The sequence below is a fragment of the Nannospalax galili genome, unplaced genomic scaffold, assembly GCF_000622305.1.
Source record: "Nannospalax galili isolate Female #2095 unplaced genomic scaffold, S.galili_v1.0 scaffold113, whole genome shotgun sequence".
Classification (NCBI taxonomy): Eukaryota; Metazoa; Chordata; class Mammalia; order Rodentia; family Spalacidae; genus Nannospalax; species Nannospalax galili.
Genome location: NW_008335444.1, coordinates 4,408,917 through 4,421,935, shown reverse-complemented (window position 1 = coordinate 4,421,935; position 13,019 = coordinate 4,408,917). Strand labels below are relative to the sequence as shown.

The window sequence follows — 13,019 nt, the reverse complement described above, 5'->3', positions numbered from 1 at the left end:
CAAGCTCATTTGGTTTGATCAGGTAAATTTATATTGTACTAAGAGTGCCATCTGACATATGCAATAAAAAAAATGAGAAATAAATTTGTAGAAAACCTAGTTCATTCTTTCCTTTAGTCTCCAACCTGTCACATGTAAGAAAGTCATATCCTCCAAAACTAGCCCCAACAAAACCAAGGAAGGAAGGAATCAAGCCAATGACAAAAGAACTCCAAACTCAAACACCACTCAACCTCTTCCTTGCCCAGGCCCCCAGGACCTTTAGCAATCAGGAGTGACAACTGTGTCAATGTGGTTAGAAGCAAATGCTGCTAATCCTAAACCCCCAAGAAGACAGAACTCCGCTTTGCCTTTTTCTCTAGCTGCACAATATCTTGAGAACCTCACAAAAGAATTCCCAATAGCAATGAAAGCTAATGTTGAAATGGAAAAAAATAAACAAAAATTATGAAGCTTGAGGACTGTGAGAATCCTTGGGTGCCATCTAGCACAATACCCCCGATTTTAGAGTAGAAGAAAAATGTACTGATTCCTATGATTGTATCAAGAGCACTTACCACAGTGCTTGGCACAGAGTTCAGCTCAGTAAATTATCTGTTTCATAAATGGACAGATTGTTGCAGAGAGTTGAGCCAACAGGAAGGCAGTGACAGAACCAGGATTAAAGGATCTAGAATAATCTATACCCATATTAATTTTCTTAAGAATCATAATTTCTTTTTAAAAATGTATATTAATTTATTTGATCCTGGCAATAACCCCAAGTAGACTTTGTTATAACCACTTTACCTGTCAGGAAACTGAGGCCCAGAAGTTGAAGTAGCCCAAAGTCACATGATTAGTGAGTGGCAGAGCTTGAATTTGAACCTAGGCTTTCTCTGATTTGAAACTCAAACAAAGCTCTACTCCAAGACAAGTCTCCTTTCACAGAAGTCACTACAATGGACATGATCTCCTGGACGCAGAGGGGACCTTCTAGGTCCTTCTCTGACCATCAGTGAACACTGAAGAAAAAACATCCTTCATTATTTTCTTAGAATCCTCTAACCTTGTCTATAAAGAACCTCTAGAATTCAAACTTCTCACAAATCCATGATCAAATAAGAATTTGGGAAATGAACTTTTAAATTAATCCTTCTTTTTTTTTATGCCTTTGCCAAAATGTTTTCACTTGAGATATTCAAATACCCAATCAGCATAAAAGCAAAGCTGTATGCAGAGACCCCTAGGAGGCAACGGCCAAGCGAATAGACCTGATCAGACCTGACAATCCTAACCAAAGTCTGTATTGCTCTTTTTTAACATCCAGTGAAGCTTTCTCCACCAGGAGCCCCAGGACCCCCTAAACAGTACAGTTCTTTGTGGATAGAAGCAGTTCCTTACCGGATATCCCCAGGATCCATTCCCTGCCTGGAACTTGGAGTAGTAGCTGCTCCTGCTAGTGGTCCCATAGTTGTTGTAATTGTCAGCCAAGCCATCGTACATGGAACCTGGAAGGCAGAGGAAGCGGGGTTAGGGCAGGGATGACTGTGACCTTTCCCCATACCTGCTCCCCAGAACATCACCCGTATCCAGGTCCACCACATCCATGGAGGGGACCAGTCTAAGCTTCTGGGGGGAGAGTGGAGAAAAAGTCATCTGCTGGCCATCTCTATCTCTCTCCACATCCTGCATAGCTGGGGCCCAGTGAAGGGCCACCACAAACTGTTGTAGGGACAGTTCTTGAAGGCTTGTATTACCCCTTGCAGTACCTTGACACCTATAGGTCAGGAGTTGGTCTGGAGGACCTTGGAGTACTGCAGTCCCAGCCCAGGGAATCACAAGTCCATGCTCCACAAAGATCAGCTTCCCACTAGGGGAAGGAAGGCAGGATCTTGACATTCCAAGTTTAGATCCCCAAGGTCAGAGCCACCAAGCAGCACAGGCGTGATTGGAGTCTAATTCCGTCAGGACTGTGGATTTAAACTGAACTCAGCCCCAACAGGTAGTCAAGAAACCTGCCCCTTCCTTCTTCTCAGAGGTCCTCCAGCTGGTGAAGGGGAAGCAGCGATCAACCTCAAAGGCCCAGTGAGGATTAATTAATGTTTTCACAGTGCTTGGAGACCCACAAATGACAGGCTCTGAGGGAGGACAGAGTGTCATTAGTGTTATTAGCGGCAAAGTGGCTTTGAATCACAGAAAGCAGAACTGGATTTGGGGTTCATGGTGGGGCCTGTCCTCTTCTCCCTTTCACCAGATGGCAGGGGGCCCTACAGCAAAGCCCAGCTCGAAGCAAGCTATTCTGTTTGAGGTCACACTGTCATGAAACATAGCTAACAGGGATACACTCATGACTTAGGTCACATCACTCCCCACACTGAATCTGCCTTCCCTCCTGGGCCATAGTCATTGAATTCCATCCATCTTTCAAAGCCTCAGCTCTTCCAGGAAGCTTTTATTGATCAGCTCTGCCCAAGGCCATTCCTCTAGCCTGTGATCCATCCTGCTGTTGTACACCAAGTCACGTGCCACCTGATGTCCCATTTCTTTGGCTACATTGGGAGCTCTGTGGCCTGGATGTTCATAGCAAGACTGGATTAAAATCTCATAAATATGGCCTCTGGGAGTAAAGGTGAGCAGGGCAAGCAAGAGCCTTCTTAGAGGGGCATAAGTCCCTTTCTTCTAAAATGATGCTTCGACTCCCCCATCAGAAATCCTGTCTAAGGAGAGGAAGACTGGATCCTGATCTCCCCTGGGTCCATGTGTCTCCTTCTGCCTCAGTCAGCCAGCTCTAAGCCATTTCCTGGGAACTAGATTATCTAAACTTGGAGTAAGGTTAGAACAGGATGAACAGTTAGGGATTAAGCCAGCATTCCTACCTAGGGTCACTTCAGCTGTTCAGTGCCAGATGACCACTCACAACAAAGGGCACCTCCCTTGACTCCCACCCACCATCTTAGAGTGTAAGGTGGACATAGGGCTATTTAACTGTGTAAATCTCATTTTTTCCCTGTAAGTCTAAAGGTGTTAAATTGGTACTAGTCGCTGGGTGTGGTGGCACACACCTTTAATCCCAGCACTTGGGTGTGGGGGGGAGTGTCAGAAGCAGGCAGATCTCTGTGAGTTCAAGACCAGCCTGTCTACATGGTGATTTCCAGGCCAGCTGGGGCTACAGGGAGATTCTGTCTCAAAAAAGACCAAAAAGAAAGGAAGGAAGGGAGGGAGGGAGGGAGGGAGGAGGAGGAAGGAAGGAAGGAAGGAAGGAAGGAAGGAAGGAAGGAAGGAAGGAAGGAAGGAAAAGAAAGGTTGGTACTAGTCTGGCTCATGAGCTCACTATGGGCCTCAGATTCTTCTTCTGTAAAAAGAGGCTTCTCTGTATCCTAAAGGCTCCATACACTCTCAGTGTTCTATGGTTGTGTGATTATAGTGACACATGCCCAATGGCACTCAGAGAAACTTCTCCTAAGACAAGGTTTAGCCTTCAAGGAAGATAGACAGGCAACTGAAGCTAACCCTGCCTCCTTTGTCTCATGCTTCAGGGTCCTTCCAGGACCTTCTCCATCCACAGAGTCTCAGAAGCACATCCCATAGCGCCTGGGCCCAGGTCTACCTCTTGACAGGCCTGCCCCTGGGACTAAAGTGTTGGGACTCTACCTGATCCACAGAGCCTCTGACGTACTCCCAGCTCTCTGTGAGTGCAGGTAGCTTGCCCCTGACTGTTTCCAAGATGGAGCTGCTTCCTTGGACAGACTGCAATGTCAGCAGGAGGCAGGAGGCATTCTGTGGGCTTGGTCACCAGGGAGGGGATTGCAGCCAGGTATAGACACAATCAGGACTCCAAGGAGCTGACAGCCAGGTCTTACCCTCCTCTATCCACCCTATGTCCGTCATCTCTTCTAAAGCTTGGCAGGCCATTGTCTACTTGGCTCTCATATTGTAAGTAGGCATTTCTCCTCAAAGGGCAGGCATGGGTCAGCCAGCTGTTTCCAAATGGAAAATCTGGAGTGGTGATAGTTTTGCAAAGCTGCAGGGGGTCTCCTACTTGGAGAGGCAACCTCCAGTAGCTTCCACCCCTGTGAGAGCTAATCTATCAGCATAACCTGACTCCTTCTAGGTTAAAGCATCTCCTTCCATGCCCTGCACCTGCCTGACTGCTCTCTTACATGCTTTTCTCCATGTAAAGTAGGGACGGTGCTATGGAGGCAGAAATGGACACAGGGACACATGGGCATATGGAATTAGAGAGTGAGAGGTTCTATAATCCCTAGAGTTGGTCCCCAGGTCTCAGAGTGACTCTGGTGAAGACAGCTGTGAAATGTAACTCTTACTTGGTTGGTTCCTTCCAGGAACTTCCTGAAGGCATCCTCCAAGAGATGTCTGCAATTAGGGAGCTGCTTAGCTCCCTGTAACAATGAGGTGACCATGATGCCAGCCAGCACAGCTTCTCTGGCAGAAAGTAGCTGTATTGCTGAAGAGGTGGCAGAGGTAGGGAGGAATCCAGAAATGTCACACACCTGGAATCACACCTAGCAATAACTATAGGTAAAGGTGGCAGGTGAGCTCTGTTTACAGCACTGTTCTCACACAGAAACTCTGTGCCTCTCTCCTGACCCCAGGGTATCTGGATAGTGAACGATGGCCTCTAAAAGACAAGTTCAAGAGCAAGAAGAGGATGCTTCTTAGCAAGTGTAACCACAACACCTCATTCTCCATCTGATCTTTCCATTTCTACAAAAACTTCTAGGAACGCTTTCTTGATTAACAACACCTGCACCTGCTTCATCTCCAACCCATGCCTGCACTGTCTCCACCATTATGTCCTTTGGGCACTTTACAAAGCCAGATTCATGGCTCTTCTTTTCTAGGGATCCTGGACACAAGGCACCGTTAGTTGGGGCTGGACCTCACTGGCCTGATCTGGCCATTTGAAAGGACCTTCTTTTTTCCTCTGTGAAGGCTTATTGTGAAGGTACTCTGGTACTTAGAGGCTTAACATCTCCATTTAATGCCAAATGGGATCAGGGTCCTTGAATTCTACTTAACCAGATCATCTACTCAAGGGGCTCTGAGTGTCCTGTCAATTGGGATGAGAAAGGGGATATGCACAATTCCAGACACCCAAGGCCGCCTCCTTGGAAAGGATTCTTGTTGGGGTCAGGGGAAGAGATCCTAACTTCCAGTTCATACCACAGAATCATCTTGTACCTCCTTCCAAGCATCTGCTTCCCCATTGTTCTCTAGATGGTGTTCATCACGAGCAAAAAGATGGCAGCTTCGCAGTGAAGCTGGCAGCCAGTGCAACTTGGGCATCATTGTCAGGACACACCTGCCCCTCTGAGAACCCTAACACCTCAGGACATTGCTTACTTCCCCTGCTTTACAAACCATATGAGCTGCTTTTCTCGTTCTATGTCAATGTGAAAATTCAGTGTATAAAACCAAGGTGGATGGTCTGCCATGCTCCTGACTGTTTTTCCTTTATGTATCTTCCCTTCTGGCTCTCTGTGTTATATGGGCAACTCAAGGTTTCTCGCCTACAAAATTTTGAAAGCCAGCCCCTTCCTGCATTCAGGGATATAGAATTCTCTACTTGGTGGAGCAGGCAAATATGACAGCAGTGACTCATCCTCTTCTACCTCTAAGCTTTCAAACAGGTCACACCCACTGTACCTGAAGCATTCTTTCTCTTCTTAACTAATCCCTCTCCCTGCATTCAAAACCTTACATAAAAATCAGCTACAGATGATCCCATCCATCTTTTAGCACTCTAAATCTCCAGCACAACCACATTAGCATGGGTTCAATGGCTGTGCTTACTCTCTGCTGGCTGGTGTGTCCCTAGGAGTACAGGGTCTGTATACCTGTATGTGTACCTGCCCACCCTTCTTCCAGAAAGCATGGCCTGGATCTCCCCATTCAAGCTGAGCGCTCCCTAAGCAAGGGACTTTGTACCTCAACTAGACCATCTCATCCCCAATTCCCAGGACTAGTTTCTATATAGAGAAGGCCTTCAGGACACAGCCTGTCTGACTAATAGGCAGCCCTCAGAGGTAGAAGGCATCTGAAACTCCTCTATTTCTCTGTTTTTCAGGAATCCTTCTACTTTGATGATCAGGGAACTCATCACAGGCAAGCCTCTCTGGAGATTTATATCTTGCCGAATCTATCTCCCATAAGGCTAATATGTCTTTTAACTTCTATACTTGAATCAAGCACACCTGTTTCTCAGCATAAAACCCTGTAAAAGAAGCCTTTGTCTTTCAGCCTTGAAAAGGCATTTACTACACACACACACACACACACACACACACACACACACACACTCATATCACAGATCTCTTCATCTACTGTACCTAAGGGTAGACCCACAGCAAGAGGATTTTAAATGAGGCAACAAAGAAAACTGCTAGGAAGACACTGTGAGACAGTATCCCTCAGGAGATGTTCAAGAGTGGGACTGTGTGGGCAGATGGCCAAGTGCTGCAGGAGGAGGCCAGTCTTCTTCCTAAATCTCTGCCTGGCCACAGGGAACGCTGTCAACTGCTTCTCCTTCTCTGGAACTCTGAGGATCCTAGGAAGGTCAAGGAGTTCAGCACAATTTCACCAAGCACTCTGCCGTGGTTCTTGGACTTTTCCTGCGTATACGCACACAACAGAAAGGCCAAAGCTCTTTATGCTACTCGGCCTAGGCACTCTCTCCTCAACCTTACCAGTACACACAGCTCCTGCAGGCTCTGTTGAGCCATGGGTAAGCCCAGCTCTGTGGAGTCTGCTCTTTCTAATAATCCTTGTGTAGCTACCACCAAACCCATGGTCTGGGTGGAGTGTGGGGGAATTCAGACAGGCCTGGCATGGAGGCAGGGTGGTAGGTTAGAGTGGGCAAAGGCTAGAATGGGTCTCAGCACTTATCACTAGCAACCACTCCATTCAGGGTGTGAGAGTGGGAAATTGGTACATGGCAGGGTATAGCAAATCCTTGTGACAGACCCACAAGAGTGAAGGGTAGGGACTAGGATCACAGTTCTGAACTTTGCTACATGGCAGAATCAGCTGAGTTTTAAAGTCTCACTGCCTGTGCCACTCTCTATATTGACTAAATCAGAATTTCAGACAATAGGACCTAGGTATTTGTTTTTTAAAATCACCAGATTTCTAACGTGCAGCCAAGTGTTTGAGACTAGTAGACAAGAATTTTACTTTTGCATATTAAGACGTTTACTAGAGAGACCTAACAAGTGGGATGCCACAGAAGAGGAGTCTTTTTTTGCAGGGCAGCTTCAGAAAGTTTGGGCAAAGTGTTTACAAACAAAGGGATTTAGAAATCTATTTCCAAAGAGCATTGACATCACAAAGCACTTTTGACATGCTCTTAGCCAACTTCTAACAGCTGCAGAGGTTCAGAGAAAGGCAGTGACTTGTCCAAGACTGCATGGCAGAGAGTGAGAATCACCAAACATGGCTCCTCCCACAGCACAATCGGCAAGGTGTGGGGTGTGTGTGTGCTTGGGGTATGTGCTGTGTATATCTGTGCATGTGCATTCATAGGGTTTGTGTTGTGTATGTATCTGTGTATAGATGTGTATGGTAAATGTGTGCATACATATGTGAGACTATATTCATTCTTCAAATGTGAAATCTGTATGTGCTAAATATATGCATGTAAGTGTGTATTCATGTGTGTGGGGTCTGTATATGTGTCACATGTATATATGTGTACATATTCATGTATGTTGGGTTATATGTATGTATGTAATTGTACATGTTCATGTATGTAGAGTAATTGTGTGTCTACAATATATGAATGTACATGTGGAGAATGTATGTACATGTGTGTAGAATAAACCTATAAAGAATGTCAAGTAAGGATATCTGACATCTTTCCATTGTATTAGAGTCAAACATCGTATACCTTCTAGAAGTCACAGCCCCCAAAAGAAGCACATCTCAGATTTTCAAACCTAGAATAACTGGCATTTAGTATTTATAGTTTTCTGGGGGGCAGCCCCACCCCACAGATTACTGGCAGTGTGGTCACTGCTCCTTCTGTCCTGTGATATATTTTTACAAACTCTGCCAGTGATCATAGCAAAGGATGGAATCCACAGAAACAATCAGGATTTGCCACAGAACACCTTGAAATACTCAGCATTTTTGCATGTGTTGTAACAGGTCAACAGAAATTCTGGCTAAAACCCCAACTTCAAGTCATGATCCATGGTAAAGAAACAGAATTAGTTCATTTGAAGTTTAATTAGTACTTTTTGCTTCTGGAACAAGCTTAAACGCAAATGCCCTTTACCATCTTTCATCTCAGTTTAGCTCCTGAGTAAACAACCCACAGTGATGTCTGTCCACAGTCTGTGGCCAGGAGAGGGCAACTGTCAAGAGTGGGATGACAGAACCTTCCTCAGGCAGGGTTCATGCTGAGACACAGGCAAATACAGACACAGAAGTCCACAAGGCAGGGCGGCCCAAGGCTGCCCCTTTGCAGCACTCTCTCAGGAGCTGGCCAAGGCTGCCCCTTTGCAGCACTCTCTCAGGAGCTGGCCAAGGCTGCCCTAGGAGCCTGAATAGGTGGGAACCTTGGAAGGTGAGCAGGCACCTCCCCAAACCCAATCCAACTCTAACCTCTGGGCATAGGGGAATAAAGGCTCTGTATTTTAGTGGGAAGCAATACTTTTGAGAACTTCAGGTCCAAGACAGAAATTAGAAATCACAGACATTTGAGCAGGCAGCATTGTGCAGGTAGTGTTAGATTCTTTGGAAGAAGCAACAGGAAAAGGAAGATCCTTTTTATGGAACGTTGTGTGTGGTGTCTGTGTCCTGGTAGCAGTACATTTGTGCTTGGATCAAATGAGATATGGAATAAGCTGGAGGAAGAGACTCCAACTGAATTCTACAAATCTAGAAGGTAGAATCGTGATCCCTTTGGGGTGGGATAACAACTTGTCAGCCCTTCATCATAGCTGAGATCATTATTAACACTCACAAGGCCTTTCCCACCCTTAGGATGTCAAGATTCCCAGCAAAGGTCTCTTGCTAAGTAGCCATTTGCCTCTTATTTCCCACTCAGTTAGGAAGAAAACACCTGCTACCTTGACACACAAGGGACACCCTGAAAGCACAGAGAAACAACATTTCAGGGCCAATTCAGATGGGTAGACAGCCTCTCTCTACAAGGTCTTCAGCCCTCTTGGGAACTTTATGTCTAGGTTGAAGGACCTGGTCTACCATGTTTCAGGGAAGGGATGGGTAGATATAGGTATATGATGCCAGATTCCTTCTCTAGCCCCCAAGAGCTCAAGTCCCCCTGGCTGAAAAGATAGAAAAGAACTCTCATGGCCAAGGGTCCAAGGACAATGGAAAAGCCACTTCTAAAAGGCCATGGGTAAATAATTCCTGATTGTCCCCCACGGTCTCAAAGAACAGTGGCCATTTTGCCAGGCAATTGGTGTGGTGGGATGGCTGGCCTTCTTTAGAGTATGGGTTTCTAATGGGGGGTGCTGGATAAGGGGTTCAAGACCCCAAAGAAACCACTCTTTGTTCCAGGAGAAGATGAAAGGAGAATTCAAGTGTCCAGGGGCAGAGTCCTTTCACAGCTGCCAACTGGTCTCTGTCGGGATGGAAAGCAGGCTCATGGCATGGAAATCACCAGGCACAAGAGAGAGTAGAGTGGCCATGCAGCAAAGGCACAACGCTTGGGCGTTTCTGATGGAGAGGACAGAGAAAGCTGACGAAAACAAAGCCAGATAAACCAGACACACCAGCTCCAAGTGCCCCAACCGCCTATTCCAGCTCAAATGCCGCTGGGGAAACTGGCCCCCTTTGGGAACCTCCCCAGGGACCAATGGTAGAGGAGACACACCTACAGGGTCAGTCCCAGGAGAGTTTCTGGACAAGTATGCATTAGGCATGAGAATCAGCCTTCACCTGGCTGAACCCTCTTGGGGGACCATCAGATGGTTACCCCAAAGTCCAAGCCAGAAACAGCACTCTGAGATGGGAAACATCCTGCTAGGTGGGGAGAAGGGGTGTTTGGGCACTGAATTCAGTTTGAGATTTTCCTGGCACTATGAGTCAGGAGCTGAATCTGGTAGGGTAGAGTGGGAAAGGGACAAGGTAAGTCTCAACCAGAGAAGACTCGGTGCCCTTGAGTTTTGCTCTGGGTTGTGGCTGGAAATGAGGCCCTCTGTTATTCCAAACCTTTTAAATGAAACTAGAAAGCAGTGACAAAGGCACTAAATAAAAGGGAAGTGAAGCAAGGGAGTCTGCATCTGGTAGGAGAGGAGCCAGGAGCCCAGACAAGGGTAAAGGGCACAGGGAACAGCAAAACTTTTTGGTGTGGGAGGTGGCAGAGTCTGCCAACAACAGCGATTTCCCCCCCCTTTAGCTGTACCCAGGGACTACTAGGGAACAGGGGAAGAGAGGGACAGATGCTAGGTGCAGAGAGTGTGGGCCTGTGTGTTTGCTCCCAAACCAGCAGAAGTTTATTTCCTTTGTCTCCCTCTTTACCTTTGCCTCTCACTGTCTCCTGGGCACTAATGAATACATAGGTCCTGCTTGACCTGAACAGGTGTACTGTGTGTAGTCTTTATTAGCATTTTACTCAATTTGGCTAAATAAAAAAAAAACAACAACAAAGAAACAAACATATTAAAGTTTTGCTAATGATACTTGATAATTGAACATTGGCATATTTCTTACCAAGAATCCTTTATATGTAAGTGTTTGCTCTGAATTTCTCTATTAATGCCCCTGTCAGGTACAACACCTTCCACCTTCAGCTTCAGGGACCCTGTCCCTTTCTTTTAGCCTCTCCCAGTCCAGGACCTTGTCACTCACAGAGGCTGGGGTGGGCACAGGCCAGAAGCCCAAATTTGTGAAGTTCCAGTGTGGGCTCAGCTGAGGTCTCTCTGAGACTAGGAGTATCCCCAACCCCCTATACTCATTCCCTACTCTTTTGGTTTGATCCTTCTTTCTACCTAAGCTGAGTCGGGGGGGGGGGGTCTGTTTTGGTATCTGTGAAAGAGGGCACCCAGACCTCCTTCCTTGTCTCATGGGAGCACTGGACCTATGGTGGCCTTCTAATCAGATTTGCATATTCCAGTTGTGAGACTCCAGGTAAAGTACCGAGGATCTAGAGACAATAGGGGTTCCTATCCACCTCCCCATCCCACAGCGCTGCTCCTGAGCTGGTACTCCGTCACAGTAATTAGCTTACCCTCCTTCCCTCACCACACACCGCCTCTGCCAAGGCTGGTGTCCCTCTCAGCCTGGGTGCAAGCTGAGAGGCTGAAGGCGCAGGGGATCGCAGTCTGGGAAAGACTGAGGGGAGGCGGGTTTGGTAGCGTCTGACCATAGGCAAGCGCTGGGTCTGGAACCTCAAGACAGACATCTCAAGACAGCATGGAGCTGGTACCCGGATCTGGACTGGGAAGAGAAACCTGTCTGGATCCAGCACTCTGGACACTACAACCAGTTGGGGTGCTGCAAAGGCTCTCTGGGTAGCCGGTGCGCCTCATCCTGACCCACAGCATGCCTTCGGGCTTACGCAACGGGCTAGGCGCAGGGGTGGGCAGGTCCTCCCTCTGACAACTGCCCTAGAGCTGGGCTGCTGGCAGTCCTCGCAGACCCTGTCGGACCCGCCGATGCTCAGTCCCCGCCGCCCGTCCGCAGCGCATCGGGAGTGAAGCACTGACCCGGTGGGCGCCCGGCCTTTACCTCGGTTGGAGTGGCTCAGGGTAGACGACTGGGAGGACTTGGACTTCTGCCGTTTGACGGTCATCATCACCTGCTCCTGCACGCGCTGCCTGCCCGACGTGCCCGTCTTCATCTTTTGGTCCGAGGGCAAAGCCAGCGTGGAGTTGTCCTGGTCCTGGAAGCACTCATACGCCAGCGCTGTCTTGAGTGGCGAGTGGTTCATGGTGGCGGGAGGCGCGCGCCGGCCGGCGGGGCGGAAAGGCGCGGCGGGTCGGTGCTGCGGGCGGGAGTGTGCGTTTCGCTCTCAGCGGCTCCCTAGGGCCATAGAGTGAGTGGTCTACGAGAGGGCTCCCGCTGCTGCTCTTGGCGCCTCCGCCCTGGCTTGTCCCTCGGGAGGCACTGGCGGGGCCCGCCCTCAGTCAGACAGGATATACCACCCCTGCCCTGCACCACCCACTCCACCCGGCCGGCCGCGCCGCCGCTCAGACTCGGAGCTGCAGGGCACCGCCGAGCGCGCTGGGGGGCAGGGCGGCCATCCCCTGCGCGTGACGCCCTGGGCTCCTCCTTTCCCTCCTGGCCGACGTGAGGCCCAGGGGAGACGCCCCTAGGTCTTGTGTTTGATGGCTCCTGTGTGCCCAGTTCAGTAGAGTTCTCTCTCAGAAAAGGGAGCCTTTCTTGTTAAGCTCCCCCCTCACCGTCCCCTAAAGCGAGGTACCCCTCAAATACTGAGGTCATGGCAGAGACCAGCCCTTTTCGTGGGAGGCTCCCAGGCCGAGCACAGAAGCACATTTTCTGGTCCAAAGGACAGCTCAATCTTACTAGAGCAACCCATTCCTCTCTAAAACAGCTTTCAGCTTGAACGAAATGGAGTTGAGTAGGAAGGCCATACCAGCATCAATATTTGGGATAAACCACAAAGTAACACATCTGTCGCTAGCTAGGATATAAATACAAAACCTGCAAAATTCGTGTGAACAATGGCTCCTCTCTGGAACTCCATACATAACTCCTAAAACAATGCCTGGTATATATTAGGCATTCAATAAAAAGTTTTTGAATGATGACATTAGCTAATTTAAGGTAAATAAACCCTAATTGAAACCTTACTGAAAAATCGGAGGCTGCCTCATCTCTAAAACTACCCACAATGAGCCTGCTGTCCAAAGACTGTTTTCTGTATATGCACACAACCTTGGGACATGCATGGGAATGTTTCAGGCATGTGACATCCTCTCCAGGTATTTGGGGAGCCCACGCCAATGAATTCAGTGTGTAACAGCAGCTGAGTACTTTTTAAAGCACTTGATGGCAATCTTTCTGAAAGGCAGCACACCCTGCCT

At 48.1% G+C, this 13,019-nt stretch overlaps 1 protein-coding gene across 1 annotated transcript in view; it reads right to left on the bottom strand.

Annotated features, from left to right (window-relative positions):
• The window catches only part of Pkp1 (plakophilin 1), a 47,667-nt gene extending 35,444 nt beyond the window's left edge, over positions 1 to 12,223 (bottom strand). Inside the window, exons 1-2 of the mRNA XM_008830288.3 lie at positions 11,701 to 12,223; positions 1,384 to 1,490 (exon numbers count right to left, since the gene is read on the bottom strand). Of these exons, the coding sequence (XP_008828510.1) occupies positions 1,384 to 1,490; positions 11,701 to 11,902 (309 nt within the window). The 5' untranslated portion in view covers positions 11,903 to 12,223. The remainder of the gene's footprint in view (positions 1 to 1,383; positions 1,491 to 11,700) is intronic.
• Between the last annotated feature and the right edge of the window lie 796 nt (positions 12,224 to 13,019).